This window comes from Diorhabda carinulata, chromosome 7 (genome assembly GCF_026250575.1).
Source record: "Diorhabda carinulata isolate Delta chromosome 7, icDioCari1.1, whole genome shotgun sequence".
Classification (NCBI taxonomy): Eukaryota; Metazoa; Arthropoda; class Insecta; order Coleoptera; family Chrysomelidae; genus Diorhabda; species Diorhabda carinulata.
Genome location: NC_079466.1, coordinates 2,423,688 through 2,441,257, shown reverse-complemented (window position 1 = coordinate 2,441,257; position 17,570 = coordinate 2,423,688). Strand labels below are relative to the sequence as shown.

The 17,570-nt window shown below is 30.0% G+C and overlaps 1 protein-coding gene across 1 annotated transcript; it reads left to right on the top strand.

Annotated features, from left to right (window-relative positions):
- Positions 1-7,028: 7,028 nt before the first annotated feature.
- LOC130896296 (homeobox protein Hox-D9-like) lies at positions 7,029-15,667 on the top strand. Its single transcript, XM_057804293.1, has 3 exons — positions 7,029-7,523; positions 12,913-13,066; positions 14,221-15,667. The coding sequence occupies exons 1-3, from the start codon at positions 7,056-7,058 to the stop codon at positions 14,793-14,795; spliced, it is 1,197 nt and encodes a 398-aa protein (XP_057660276.1). The 5' UTR covers positions 7,029-7,055; the 3' UTR covers positions 14,796-15,667.
- Positions 15,668-17,570: the final 1,903 nt, after the last annotated feature.

The following is a 17,570-nucleotide window of genomic DNA, read 5'->3' as shown; positions in this document are numbered from 1 at the left end:
ACTATTATACCACGATACGGCTGCTTATACACCAGTGTCATATACATCAGATGGGCTTCGGTAAAATTTTTATCGTAATGACTATATGCAACTTATCTTTTATCCTAAAAATATGTTACAAATATTGATTCAAAAATAGAAACACAGAATTTGTTTTGTGTTTATATTTGTTCATTTCAAAATTATATCACTATTTGTTTATTGGAATTCGTATCGTTATTTAATGCAAGTTATTGGAAAATATAACCAATTATAACCAAAGTTTGTCTAAGTTTACATCATTAAAATTAACGCTCTTAAAATTTGTAATACATAATAAGAAATTTCATTCACAATATTCAGGTAAACGGTAATTAAAAAACAATCTTTCATTAATAAGTGAAATTTTCAATTCACACCCGTCATCTCTATCTTAAAAATAATATTCGTTCGAAACATATCACATCACTCAGTAAGTCGTGTGACTAACTAAAAAACACATTTTTTGCCAAAAATCGATTCTATTCATCAATGTAATATCAATCAAGACCATTAGAACCATTCCAACGCTTCTTTAACTTCTCGATGCCGTACTTGTAGAAGGATTTTCCTCAAAATAGGCTTCGGTTTCAGCAAATGTTTCTTCATGTGAGTTGAACTTCTCACCGGAGAGCATTTCTTGAGATCAGCAAATAGCCAGTAGTCACTGAGGATCACATCTGGAAAGCAATTCGAAGTGTAATTCTCTCAATTTAACCATCGTTGCGATCGATTTGTGAATCGGTACACTGTCTTGATGAAACAGTATTTTTTTCCTCGATTTCTGCATTTAAATGATCCAATAACTCTGTGTAGTATTCGCTATTGGTTGTCTCTCCCATTTTGAGATAGTATATTCCATGTGCATCGCAAAATACTAGGCCATAACCTTCTCAGCTGACTGTTGTGCCTTTGAAAGCTTCGGACGTGGTTCACCGACTGCAGTCCACTCAGATAATGATCGTTTTGATTCCGGATTGAAGTGATAGATCCATGTTTCATCCATTGTCACATATCAACGAAAAAGATCTGATTTATTGTGTGTAAACATGGTCAACCACCTTTATGAACCGTCAACAACTTGTTTTTGACCGACTGTGGATAAACGCTGGACACCCTTCTCATGATCAAATGTTTATGCACAATTTTAAACAAACTTCTTTATGATATATTTAGAGCCTCAGCTATCTCACGCAATTTCAATGTACGATTAGATATATCCAATTTGTGGACTTTTTTGATGTTTTCTGGAGTGTCTGTACGACTACATTTAAATTCGGCAAACTAATAACAAATGGTTCTTTTCGATGGAGCAGAGTCCGGATAATACTGCTGAGTTTGTACAGTATTTTTTATCAAGAAGCAATGATAAATTAAGAAACAAAATTGTTATTGAAAATAACAAAATCAGCTTCACTTAAGTGGTTGTTACTTTTTTCTGACTAATGGAAATATCATGCAATTTTACACATAGTGGTTGAAAGCTGGTACTTAATAATATCGATTTGACAGTGGCAGTGCCATCTGTGTATCAGTCATACGACTTGGTTCGTTTTCGATTTTTCCTATAGTCCCATTTTTATTGAAAATTTGACTCACGTTCTAATGATATTGTCGATCATTTCGATTCATGTTAAATATATAGGTTCTTTACATTCGTCATAACCGAATTCTTCACATAAATTTCAATAAAAGATCAAGACCAGCTAATACACGTTTACCTATACGAAATAAATAAATAATGTTATTATAAAATTGATAAATCATGCTTCATACATGCCTTAATAAAGTAAAAAATGGAAAGGTAAAAATTATCACATATATGAACTTTAAATGAACTTAGATCTGGGCATCGTTCGTTTGCAAAATTGTTTTAATTCGTAATTTTTTTAAAAAAGTTCGGGAGGTGTTCCTGATTATGAAAGTGTAAAATGACACTTGATATCTTTTGAAGTTATTGTTTAAAGAAAGAAAAACTGAATAAACCAGAAAAAATGCATTTTTTACAAACAATTAATTTTTTTTTCATACTTTACAATATTCCGAATAGAAAAGTCCCGACACTCACTATCGTATCTCTAATCTATTAATTGTTGTGGATTTTTTGAAATTGAAAATCGCCGAAAATTATAATTTTGTTGAATCAAATAATATACCTAAAAAGTCGAAATGCTATAATTTTGAATTTTTTATATAATATTTCAACTATATTAAGCAAAATAACCCTCAGATTACTCTTGTTTTGGTTATGTTGTCTGTGATAACCAAATAAAATCATTGTTTGTAACAATACCACCAGTACCTCAAGACTTAGCAAAACTCAATGTCGGTTGTGAAACAGATGTTTCCTGCAAGACTGATTTCAGAAGAGGCCTCCACGTAGCTCTGACTTAAAGCCTCCTTTTTTTTGTGGCGACAACTCAAACATAAAGTCTACATCAACAATCCGAGGGACATCAGTCAGCTGAAGGAAAATATTGCGCCTCCCTATATATAACATTATCTATGGTCTGTCCCTACGTCGAACTTTTTCACTTATGCAATAGGACGTCAATTCCTGACATCATTATCACTTGTCAGAAAACTGGTATTTATTTCGCAATGCAAGTATTTCCTTTTTATGTCAGAAAATTCCATATTTTTAGTAAATGATTTTTTGAATACTTATATGATCATTTGATTGGGTCTTCCATTGGCGTACTACGGCGTATGTCATATTTTTATAATCCATTTAGAGTTTCTTGAATTTGAAATTATTTACGATCAATCTAGTTATTGAGTTGAAGAAAGTAGACATTGGGATTTTGTAATTTTCATCTTCGCGCAACTTCATCCTTTTTGTTGATACAACACCAATTAAATTACATTCCAAAATATGGTTAGTAACATTTTCTTCCCTGTTAAAGGTTGCACCTTAAATTTTCCATAACTCATCTTTTGTTACTAATCTTGCAAATTTCATTTGATTTTTCTATACTGCGTTGAAAGACGACTGTGAATGTCTGCTCGAATTCGCTTGTATACAACGGTTATCATTCCCTGATAATTTTCTCAATTTCAGCTCGGTATAGGTTCTTTAAATTTATTTATGGTTTAAGAGACAAAACTCTTCTAATATATTGCATGTGGTAGCTATGGTGGGTTGCATCTGCACATTAGTCTGTAGATAAGTGTCTACTACATTTAATTTCACGACTTCACATCTTCATTATGACATATGATACTGCAGTTTCTTATAATGAAACCCCCAAATATATATATTCATGAAATTGCGTTCTGGTCAACTATAAATACAAGTATTTAAACACCGCACGTTTATTTACGATCCATTTTGCTACTTTAAATAGATAATCGACGAAAAATATGCTGACATTAAAAGGAGAAAAATGGAATCGGTCTAGCCTACTAGATGGAAAGGATCCTAGAATGTGGCAAACAGTTAAAAATATTGAATTGAATATTCTACTGAAATCGTCACACACGATTGTATCAGTCTTGGATGGAATATTCTAGTTCTGTAGTAGATATACCTACATATCAACTTATTCAAAAGAAACATTTGAAAAATATTATATTATTTTCTGGGAATTCTCTTTTGAACCGTTCCTGTTATTACTTATTATCGAAATCAATCATTTTACGCTTTGTCTTTGATCTCCATATTTATCTCCTTATGTAACTTTTCCTATGTTGCTCATATCTTATTTGACGCTGAATTCATTGATTTGAAGTAGTTTTGCAAGTACTCCAACTAAAATAAGTACTACAATTAACATAACTTTTTTTATTCCTTTGATACATCCAGGTATGCTTCTCGATCAAATCTGATATGATCATAAATATTCTTCAAGAAAATTCTGTGTATTTGTAGCCCTGCGTTAGATTTTAGGGATGGTGCCGGAGAATCAGCAAACGAAGTGAGAGGAAACTATTTCTTCTTGCATGAATTTGTAAAAGACTCTATAATGTAAATTAATACTTTAGAGAGACCTGATAAGGTATATGAACAGTCATCCTGAAATTTCCATAAATTTACTTTCTATGTACAAAAAGCTATCGTTGACATTACGTATTCATCCAATTTGGGCCAAAAATTATTAATACTATTTTGATAAAACTCATGGTAAACTTTTTTGGTAGCTTTTCTTCATCTTTTTGTGAATTGAAATTTACGGCACTCGGAAATACTTTCTTGATCACAAAGTTTTTTATGTGCAAGAAAAATCACCATTGCCTTAATACGTCTTATAAAATTTTCCCAACATATACGAATTCAAACTTCAAAATTGATTTAATTGGAGGTAATTTCAAAGATTATTTTCTTTCTTGTTTTTATAGTCAACTTCTTTTATTTTATCAGCGATTTTTAAAGGGTCGACATAAAATATAGACACTAAATAAAATATCTTATTTATAGTTGATGGCTGTTGGAATTGTTTATTGTTTACAATATCACAGGATTGTAAACAAGAGGACTCTGTAAACTTTAGTAAAATAACGTAATGTAAAGGTATCTCTTAGATCTATTGTACTTGACAGGGGGATTAAATATATCTCCTATTTACTTCCAAATTCCAAATCTGGTGATTGATTTCTGTGTTTCTTCACTTCTGAAACTAATACTTTTCAACTTCAACTCTTAAAAAAAAATCAGGGAAATTAACTTTCAATTCGTACTTGGGTACGTAATTCTAATGCGTTAAAATCTTATAAAATGAAGAGTGCTCAATGTTTCTATTTTTCAAGTGATAGTAATTGTTATAAATATAAATGAAAAATTGTACATTCCATGACAAAATGTTACTGCACTTTCATACTTTCAAATATGAACTTTATCAAAAGATGTGTAAACAAATATTATTCACGTTGAGGCTATTCAAAGGTTTGGAAAAACATAAAGGATATTTCTTGATTTGGCGATTGCTTTTATTGAAGTAGTTGCTAAGTAAACGTTTAGGAACATTCAGAAATAACTCAAAACTAGATTTTATGGAAGAAAACTGCGAGAAGGTTGAATGACACTTTAAAAAGAAATAAAGAGAATGTTTTTTTTTGGTTGTAGACCTAATACATACCGAGTTATGATTTATTAAAGGTGGGACTTATATAGTAAACCGATGATTTTGAAAAATTTTAAATTGAATGAGTGGAAAACGCGATAAAAATGTATAAGATGTTTTCTAAAGAGCTCCAAAAATCCATTGAAATGAGACTTTGTAATACATAAAATAAGGGAATAAGGACGAAAAGAAAATAGAATTCCTTATCTCATGAAAAAAAAACGTCATTATAACCCTTTATAATACCACTATAATTGAAATAAAATATAAATTTGCAAATAACTTTAATTGAATACTAATAACAGGATTTTGCTAATTAAATTCTTTATCTTAGCTTCAGAATTAACTGAGACATAACTTATAAGAATTCACAGTAGTGTGACTGGACTGACTGGTACCGTTTTAAAGTCTTTTGAACGTTACCCTTTTAAAAATAAAGGGTTCAGTGTATTCCAAACGTTTTTATCCCAATAGATTACAAATTTTCTAGAAAAATAGTTTTTTAATCTACTTAACATTTTATTTTCAACTTTTTGCAATAATGGATGATTTTTAAATACGAAATGTTGAATGCAATAAAAAGAACACTTCTAATTAATATAACTTAGGTGGAAAAAAGTACTCTAATTGTTTTTTTTTCAATTTTATCATAAGAGGAATTGGTTTTAAAGGGTTGAAATACATTTATTGAGGAACGAAAAACATATATAGTATCCTAAAACATACGAACTTTATTTTAATCCTAAAAGTTTTGAAATGCTTCAACTTTCATTCAATTTAATTTTGACAATAATTTGCACATATTGGAATAGGAATGAAAGGTAAATAGAACTTAATTCCAAAATTTCACGCAAACCATGCGTCTTGATGGAATTCTAAGGTGATGTTTACCATATTTATGTTTGTATGTGTATGTGCATACTGCCTTCATGGCTCTGTCAATCATCAATATTACAGATACTAAAGTACTCAACATCATTAGAACAAAAATGCCTGAGCAAGATTATTTAATCACATAATTTTTACATCTTACTTCTTAAAAAAATAGAGTCCAAACACCAAGTAGCCCAGCCTTCTAGATTGTATATTGTTACAACAAGATGGTGCACGCTCGCTTTTTGCAGATGAAGTTCGACGAGTTTTTGGACCAGTGTTTTCCTGCGAGTTAGATTAGAAGATTAGAAATAAATATATCTCTAAATGTGAAGCCTCTAGATTTATTTCTATAAAGTTATATTGTATCAAAGGTTAATGTAGATCAAATCTATGAGAGTTACATGATAGAAGTGCAGACGAAGTTAATAGAATTACTTCGTGCCGTATGAAAAGAATGTATAAAAAATCAGTGGATGGTATTTTTTATTTTTGAGCATTTAAATGAACTGAACAGTAGGTATTAATTTAATATTTCAATTCCTTCATGGAATTATTGTTCGAACAAATTGAATTAATTGTCAATTTTCAATGTATGATTAATAGTTTAGGGATTATCAAAAGAACTTTCAAAGGATGTATTTGAATATATTATTTAAACAAAAAAAATATTACGTTAGCAAATTTAAACTAATATAATCTAATGGATTCATTATTTTCGAGATTTGAAATTGAAAATCGACCTATTTTAAAATTTTTATAGTTTTTTTTATTTTACCTTTATTTTGAATCATTTTGAAAAATTGATGCCAAAATTTGAAATATGAGTAGAGCACATGTGGTTGCTGATCAGTGGTTAATATCGGAAATATTTTATTATCAAGTTCGTTATTTATTAGGAGAGACCCAAAATCAAAAATTTTCTATTTCTATTTCTTCACTCTCTTTCCAGGCATGGTGACTGATAACAATAAACATTCGAAATTCTAATTACTTTCCCAAATGTTATTGGTTGAGAGATAGAGGGCGTCTTCTTTCAGCCGATATAAATACTTCGTAATTATTGTTTATATTCAGTATTATTCAGTATTTAGAACTGTAATAATGTCGTCGGTTTATGCAGAAGAGTTCCGTGAAATGCAGCGTACGGATAATATTACAACTGACAGTATTTCACCAAAATCGTGCAATTACATTATTAATAATAACTATCCAGTTTCTGTTTGTGATGAAAGTGATTATTATAATCAACATAGTATCAAAGAAGATTTAACAAGTTCCAGTGAATCTCTGTCACCACAGTCTTTCAATTACGTTAATAACAATTATACTGTTATTAATAATAACTATACAGATTCTGTAGGTACTCAGAGTGATTATTATAGTCAATTACTCAAAGAAGATCAAACAAGCTCCAGTGATACTATGTCTCCACCAGTGAATGGTTGCGATTTTGATCAAAATTACTTCAACCATATGTCTAACAACAATAGTAATTACAGTGAAGAATATCAACTTCTCAGTGATTCAAAGGATTATCAATTTCCTGGATACACAATCGAGAATCGTTTGGTGAGTTTTTTAAATTATTATAAAACTGTTTCCTATGTCACTATTCACAGATATCAAAATTGAGTTCCGTGGAAAATTATGTAACGATAAATTCATTTCAAAAGTTCTCAAAACCATATTTCTATTTGGTTTTAACAGATTGAGTTCAACATCTACTAAATAAACAGTTAAATATATTAGTTACCATTGTATCTTTTTCTCTTGGTTATATAAGTTCCTCTGTCTAGGTGTATAACAAAGAAAGAAATATTCATATCAATTTCTCTGTGATAGGTGACATTGGAAATTATTTGTTAAATTATATCTTTTTATCAAATTGAATTCAAAAATGGTATCAATATATTTGATACGATTGTTCTAAAATCAGCTGAAGAATACCTATATGGAATTTTAGAATATATTTCGTTGTGATTATGGAAAATTTGAAACCTCAAGAATTTTAGTCGTTAACGTCAACTTTACACTTCTGACATATTCAATCAATGTTTCTTTGCAGTGATATTTATTAATTCAACTAAAGTGGTTTTTAATAAATATATTTAATCTTGTACTAGAATCTAGTCTAGTACATTTAAATTTTTCATGCTCTATTATTTACTATATGTATGTGTTTTTGAATTACATTTATAAGGAAGCTTAGATTATAAATCCTACGTCCCATTTTTCAAATAACACAGCGTATATTTGTAAAATTATTATTACAATTAGGCTAGAAAATAGAAAATATGGAAAAAATATAAACTAGAATATAATAAAAGCTAGATATAATTTTTTATGTTACCATTCCAATGTGTATGTGGTTTTCAAAGTTCTTGTTTTCGATGTTTCAATATTGAAAAAATTTATTGATAAAACAACAGCCGGTTTGATATGTTTTTTAATAATAAAAACTACTGGAAAGAATAACAGCCAAATACGACAAAAATTTGAATATTTGATACCAAATTCATTCATTATACAGAGAATCACAGTTTTGCAATTTTACAAACCATAAATATATCGATTAGAAAAAATTAACCAATTAGGAAGCAATTAAATTAGAATATTGTATTCGAAAAATGCAAATTTAGTATATATATCACTTAATCATTAGTGACTAAGAGACTAAGACTTAATAAAAAAGAGAACCGGTTAATAATTTCATGGAAATACTGAAAGATGATTTGCTTTAAATGTATGTGGAAACACATGTAACAAATCTTTCTATCAAGCGATGGTCTTCATGGTCCGTTTTTAAGACTTTTGAAAACTACAAAAAAATAGGCGAGCTGATTATTCACTAAAATTAGGCAACGGCGAACTGACACTGAATACTATGAAAGAAATTCAATTGCCACAGAAAATCATTCCAAGCATCAACCTAATTGTTTATTTATTTGGAAACTGCTTAGCCAATGGAAATTATGAGGAGATGAAAGCCTCTCAACAAAGATGTTGAAAAAATTAATGATGACATAGTTGCCAAACTTCCCAGAGAGTACTAAATTTACTATAGCCATGACTCAATGAAAGATCAATTTGACGGAGCAGTTAACTTGACAGCAGGATTTCTCAATAGTGTCAACATTTCAGATTTGCCACCACATGAACTAATAATGTTGTTGCATAATTCAAATGTATCAGAAGGACTATGTAATGATGTAAGGCTCCTAGTAACAAGTCTGTGTATTCACATAATAAAAGCGAAAATTTCTACTGCAAAGCGGTACAATGATAACCTTTGACTCATCAAAAGGACAACTGGGATAAACCATGCAGCATCACCAATTTCCCGTTATATCTGCAGTTGCCATGACTGTCCATAAATTCTAAAGGAAAATTTTGGAATTTGTTGGGGTTGACTTAAATTCGAGCCCGATCTTCATGCATGGCATGATATATGTGACATTTTCTTGAATTAAGCGACAACTTCGTTAAAAGATTATTATCCAAATGAAAATCCTCGACATACTCGACATATTGTATGGAAGGAAGTATTAGATTAGTACCCGATTTCAAAATTAAAAATGGGATGATAAAAATATATAAATTACCAGTTCATATTTTTTTATCAGTAGCTACAGCATCCAGGTACTATAAGTAATACATACAAGGGTTGCCAAGTACTTTCGTACCAAACGAAAACCACAAATATTAAATTTTTTATATGTCCTTAATATATTATATGTTTGTGGAAAAGTATCTACTAAGGGAGTTAGTGTAGTGATAAATTGCACTGTAATCTTAAACGTTCTATAAGAGTAGTGCCAATAGTATTTTCCAAAAGTAACATTGTTCGCAATTATCCCCCTAACGTAGAAAATCAATTGCTATCAAGGGCTACTTTATTATTTGATATTGTCCCTATCTAAAATTATCCTCATTGGTTCGTAGGTTATTGACAGGAAAGTTTCCCTGTATAACTACACGACATTTTTTCAAGATATGATATATATAAATATATTTAGAGCTTATTATTCAATTTTATAAGAACTGTAGAACTTTTTATTTGATTTTCCATTTTTTTTTAGTTATCTATGACTATGATTAAAACATTATATCTATAATATGAATTTCTTGTGGTAATTTTTCTGACAGTTAATTTAACAGTAAATATTCTGTTTTAATCGAAAAGTTAAATAAAAATACAGTAGTAATGATACAATGTTTGAAACATAATAATCTTACCGTCATATAAATTATTCTCTTTTTTTTTAAATAGGAAGTAACTAGGTCGAAGTGGAAGCTTTTTTCTTTGGAAAATATACCGCTTCTTCTAAAACGAATGAAGTAGTTAGTTACTTATATGTCATCCTTAAATCATGTCACACGAATTTCATGATTTTTCCCCTCTCCCCGTCTTTGTCACAGCTGGTTAAATTTTTGAGATTCCCCCCCTCCTAGTGTGATGTCACATATTTTGCAAATTACATTTAGAAATTATTGAATGAAAACAGCGCTTTCGAAATCGGTTTTATTCCCATTCAAATTATTTATTAATAAAATTAACTACAAATCAAAAGGCAATTAATTATATTATTTGAAGTAACTATTGAATTAAAAAAAATATCAATAGATCTAGAATATATTAATAATCCTGAGTGCATGAATTTTGAATCCACTACTGAAATTATTTATAAGTGGTACAGCAGCCACTGATAAATAGTTTTCGTTTGGGTTGTTAATGTCTGGAACATTAGTTGTGTCAACATCTTCTGCACCACCCAACCATATTGCATCATCGTCACCATCCTCACAAAAAAGTTTTCTGGCACGGTCAGCAGCAATTCTTCAAGGACGAATCTTCGCGATAGATAAAAATTCTTGTTACCTCTTATGTAATTGCTTGTGTTGATTGGCTTTGTATGATGCAAAATATAGTTTATCGTACTTATCAAAGGGTTCTTAGGCGGTCGGCGCGTAACACTAATACATCGAGTGGTTGAAAAACGATTGGTATCTTATATTCACACAAATATAGTTGTTTTAAGGTTTTCGTAGAGTAATAGTTTATAGCTCGTGTCTTAACATTTAGATTATAATAGATTTTGAAATGTGACATCACGAAATTTAGGACCACCTCCACCCCCTTATCACACAATGTCACACTTAGTCGATTCCTTCCCACCCCCTTAACGTCTGACGCAATCAGTTTGGATCCCAATATTTTGAAAATAATAGATAAACAAAAACTGTTGATGTTGGACGTATGGCAAACAATTTTTAGGTTTTCTAATTTTTGCTAAGCAAATTTTTCTTGAATATTGACACATTTTCAAAAACTTGATCCCCGTTAACCTTTTATATTAATCAAATTAATATTATTATTGGTTATTCTCAATCCCGTAGAAATCTACGAACTTAAAATTGTGTGTAGTAACTAACTATGATATTAACTCAAATTATGATAACTGATCCAGGTGTAGATACCTCATATACAGATGTATACATTCGACTCTATCATCGGTAAGACGATTTTATAGAAATTATATAGCGACTGGATGTTTTAAATGATTAAGTTTGAAAAGAGATACGAAAAATCAAGAATTATATGACTGCATTATAGTGTCTGTTAGTTTTAAAAATCGTTCAATTGCAACACCGACTTTTTACTTTCGAAGGTGTTACCCGTTAGTGAATGAATTGACCTAAACAAACCATCAGAGGCTAGTATTGTTTTCGGATAAGTGTAAAATTATGTTGAAACCATACCAATATTAAGAAGTATAATTTGTACAACTTATTGTGGAGATTCGTGGACTGTTTGAGATGACAGAATCTTTATTTCGTAGCCGAGTTTGTCTATGTGATATGACTTCATAAAGATCCATCCAGGAGATGCTAGAGCGACAGTAGGATTAGTACGCTAATATATTGCAACTAGAGCACATAATTAGATTTTTCTTCGTTCGTTTTTCCTTCCTAAATAAGTCACAGGTAATACAAATATTGTTGCGGAAACTACACCATCAGAAAGTACCTTCAACATATTTTTGCAATCGAATTAAAAGAAAGTAGACCAAACATATTGAAAAATTCATTTCAGAACATAAAATTTGACGAAAAAGAATAAGTAATTTCTTGAATAGCTTTCTCATATTTTCGTATGGAATAATTTCGTTTTAATTACTTCTTAAGTGGTTAATATTATTAGAAAATAAGAACTATTGTACTAAATGATTCATGAAATTCCATAGTACTAATTAACCCGTATATAGAGAAGACTTATTTTTTTGTTTCAGCAAATATTGTTTTTCTATACGTTTCTCTTTTTAGTCGAAGTTTTTATTGCAAAAAACCTATCCAACCTGCTGTACTTTTACAAATGCCCCAAATATTTTCATTTTAAAATTAATAAATTTAAAATATACTATTAGAAATTTGTCCGATATTATTATTCTTGTCAAAAATGATTATTCTAAATATTTTCTCTTCTCAACTAACACAAAACAAAGTTAATTCGTGATATTGGATTGATTTCAATGACAACCTCTAAGATGATTTTGAATTAGCCAGTATATTAGTCAAATTTAAAACCTTAGAATTTACATGGGTGATTCGAATCTAACAGGGTTATTCTGTACAACAATTCGCAACTGCTTTAAATTTAACAATGATAAGCAACGTTAAATCAAAATTAACATCTATGTTAAAATTCGTCATCCACATTTTTGTACAGAATAAACCCATAAATGAGCTATTTCATAAGTGTAAATTGCAGAATATTGAAATAATTAAATATGTATACTATTAATATTTTTTAATTGTTGAGATCGTTGAGACGATAAAGAAAAATGAATATAGAATCAATATATTTTGTTCGTATTCTAGAATGTAGTTATTTGTTTATTTTTCACCAAGAAGCTCTTTCATGTACATTATTTTCATAGAATGTATTCATTCATTTCAGCCAATGGAATTTTCCAAATGGTCCGACAAAGACGACAACAATCTTTCTAATAACCATGTGAATCAGTTTGCTTCGAATCCTAAACATAACATTCAAATTCCATTTGAAGTTGTACCTTCCAACAGAGAGACAACTGCAATAGTATATCCTAAAGGTATGTAGAATGTGTAGTATTCCCTACATAAAACTTTTAATTTTATAAGAATATATACATAATAATTAAATTGGAGTGTTTTGGTTTAGTACTAGATATCGTTATTTTCCAGAAAGTTTCCGATTCTGCTTGCTATTTTTTCTCTTCATTTCGTTATTTGCTAGAATTTTGAAATATTAGAGTATCTTTATCTTCTTTAAATTTAAATCATTCGATTATTCCTTTTATATTTGACTACGAAAAAAATATGTCACAATAAACAGTAATACCATACAACGAAGCTTTTCCATGTCTGATTGTCAAAAATTCTGTCAGGTTTGTTGTCAATTCAAATATTCTCGTATTGTTCTTAAATTTGAATTTAGTTACTACAGTATGTTTCTAACTGTATTTTCACCTTCGACTAAAAGGCAACGAAATGGATTTCTTGAGTTGGCCGTTTCTACATCGAAAAGTATCATCACTCAGTAATAACAATAATCATAGTTTTATAAATGTTTGCTAGCATCAATTTATATTCGAAAAATTCATACTGGTTTTTCCAATTTACTGCGCAAAGACTTCCGACAACTTTGGTCGATTGAAATTCTTTTTTTCACTTCACATACATTGTGAATATCTAAATAAATCCTTTTGATGACTACAAAAGATTCTGGAAAAATCTTGAAAAGCAGGAATTTGTGACAAAACCATTAAAAGAAAACTGGAAAAAGTTGGATTAAGTCTCAATCATACCGATACCAATGTCATACCGATTTCATCGACTAGGCATCATCATGTATAAGACTATGAGCAAAATCATTCTTATGAACCATTACACACAATTGGCACAATCTCTAATCGATATTTGACTGGTTGACTGTGACTCAAAGTTACTACTTAAATTTTATAGAAAACAGTGAATTGCTTATTTTTCTTTCTTTATGTTCATTCTTTTATATAACGAAAAATTAAGTAACTGAGAATGGTATCTGGATTGTTATATGTCGGGGAAAAAACTAAATTTCGCCTGAATGCTGCTGTAATATTTCTAGCTATCATTTTATTAATTTATCGTTTTTTTTCATTGCTACCTCACTCAATTTATCATTTATATATAATTACCACATAATAGCGGTAGTGATGGCTAATATGCTATTTGATTTTTTTTCCAGACTGCGAAAAACCTCGAAGCCCAAAGATTGCATCAAATGCGAGAAACGCGAAAAGACTGCGTACTGCTTATACTTCACATCAACTTGTAACATTGGAAAAACAATTCATGTGTAATAAATATCTTTGTCGTTCAAACAGGATTCAGCTAGCAGAAAGCCTCAGCCTTAGCGAAAGACAGATAAAAATCTGGTTTCAAAACCGACGGATGAAAGACAAGAAGGAACAAAAATACAAAGGTAATTCATCAATCGTCAGAAACTCACCTACAAGCACTACAAATGATTCAAGTTCTAATGAATTGGTAACAAGTACGGAACGGGCTGTCACACCAGATAGGTTTATGAGCTTTTCTGAGCAAAGTCAATATGTACCTCAAATGTTTCCAAGTTACAGTACACCTCAATATACTCAACAGTGGTATCAGAATAAATCAACTTATTCCAACCAATATGAAGTGATTCGTGGTGACAGTTTAAGCAACGTAGGAAGTAGTCACAACGATATGAACTATTACGTAGCTGGGGGCTACCAATCATGCTCAGATGAATCACAACCTTCGTATCATCTCCTATAATTTGAATATGATGGGTAATATAGTGAAAATCATAAATTTTATACTAGAAGTGACGATATCTCGGAATATTTATTTATTTATAAATTAAGCAAAGCTGAGAAATGTTTTTTTAATGAAAGAGTGAATGAAAGAAAAACATAAACGTGAATATGTACAGTTGAGATAGTATATGAAGTTTAATATCTAAATCATAACAAATATTTTACGAAAATATAATTAGATCATATTTTGATTGAAATTGACTGACGTATTAAAACATTGTTTACGCTTTTTGCTATTGATTATAGAAAATTGCATTAATGTGCATATTTTTGATTCGTTAATTTGAAATATGTACGATTACATATTTCCAAACATGATCAAAAATTGATAGATCACAACAAAATATTAATTTGACGATTCTACTCGTTTAATTTAATAATTTGTTGTTTCTTTATACTTTTATTTATACAAAATTCTGTAAGATATTCAATATAGAATTTCTTTGATTCAATACTTTAGCCTGTACATTAAAAATGTATATTTCTCAAGAATTCTCCATATTTCTATAACAAATCTTTTAGTAATATTCATACAAAATTGTCAATTGAGTTATTGGAATTTTCACAATTGGATGATTTGAGAAACTTAAATAGAAATTTGTAGTGATTTAGAAGACCATAGAATTATTTAAAACAAAGGGTAAAGAATTTCATTTTCTTTGATTAAAATTAAAGAATTGCTTTTAAAAAAGTAAATAATTTTAAAAATATTACTCAATTACTTGAGTTCTCTACCCTATTTGTTGTTCTTAATATTTATATTTAATTTCAGAAAAATACTATTATTTACTCATTGTATATTTAAGCACTAATAAATATTTTTATAGGATATCTCATGTTTTATTTTATTAATCTACTCAAGCTCCCCTAGGGTTTCTACAAAAGTTGGGGCAATCGGACAGATTTTCTAAAATAACTAAATTTTTTAATTTTAGAAACTACAAGTTTACACTTGAGTTTCAATTAACTATATTTGTGCGACAAAAAAATAATTAAAGAAAGTTTTAAGTCCAATATTTGTTTTATTGGGAAAAATCGACAAGTCATTAGGTACTTATTTTTTATTTGATGGGTACGTACTTCATTATCAATATTTGGCTTTCGTCGTGGTGGTTAGTCTCTCCATAATCTTTGTCGAGTTTATTTTCAATTTAGGTACTGAGACTCATCCGTCGTAACTTTGCCAGAGTTAGTCATTTTCACTATTTCACGTAGAACATAGAAGGTGGGACACACTTTCCAAGTGCTCCAATCACTCCCAAAATAACAAAAGAACTTTTAACTCCCGATTCTAGCTCCGATGTTACTTAGGGTTTAATGGCAGAGTTCTTTATAGTAACTTGATCACTTCTTCAACTACTACATAACTTATGAGTATTAATTGCTCAACTTCCACTTTTATATAACTTGAATAACTTTTATGTCTGAAGTAGTAACTGCAGTTTAAAAATTGAGGTTTGTATTATAAAATTGTGAAAATACTGTTATTTGTGAACCTCTTGATAAATTAAGAGATCAACTTGAACATAGAAGTGTCTGCCAAACCTTCAAATCAATTGTCAATCATGGAGAAACTTGCAATGTGTTCAAATTGCAATGATAGTGGGTACTTTCACATGTATGGAAGAAAATATATCTTATACAAAACTTTGTTGGTTAAGTAGATTTGTGGTAATATGGACAATAATAGAATATTAGAATCGTAGAGTTATCTCGTCACGTCTCGCTTAATTCTAACTAATGATTATAAATATTAAACGAATCAATTTTTCAATTCCAAACACTCTTAATTGTATCTTTCAAATTACTTGATGTCCAAGAGTTTAAATATAATAGCGATTGCATTACATCATCTTCTTATTATGTATGTCAGTCATGTCAAAGATACGGCCCGCGGGCCGTATCGATAAGGCCCGCGATCGCATTGTTTTTAGAACTTTTAGACGTCATACGATTCCTCTACGGATACTTTAAATATTCGTAATCTCAAGTCTACGGATGTTCAGAAGTAATTTCAAGGACAGCGCGTGCTTAGACAAGCGAGATAGAAAGACAGTATCGCCACCTCTAAGCAGCAAGCGGAAATATTCTATTATTTTTGTCGAGAACGGTAGAATCTTCCACGCTATTCGAGTCTAGACTAGAACCTTCCTCAATCATATAAAACGATTGCGTCGGCATGACGTGAGTCAGTTGAGTCGTGTAATCGAAGCGATATGGCTGGAGAACGATATTAATTGTACTGCGAAATAGTGATTGTGAAGGTATTGTGCAATTGTTTGTGTCGTACGCGTGCGATATCCATAATTGTTGGATCGAGTTCCATAATTGTTATGATTTTGGCGTAATGTCAAACGTGAAGTTTCTAATGAGTGCAGAGTTTTTCAGTCTAAATGGGAAATTGCATATTTTTTCATAGAATAGAAAGGTAAGTTTGATTTGTCGAACAGTTGCTGTTTGTAAGGAGGTTAATTTGAAGAGACACTATAATACGAATCATAAATCAAAATTAGATTATTACACTGAAAAAATAAGAATCGACACATTGTTATCTTTAAAATTTAAACTTCAAGGTCAACAATTTTTTGAGTTACGTGGCCCTATTTAAACTTTCATGCTAGAAAAAGGCAAACCAAATTGATTATGACAATGACGGGTGGATTAATTATGCCTTTTTGGTAGATATCACTAAATACTTGACTGATCTGAATATAAAGTTACAGGATAAAAATCT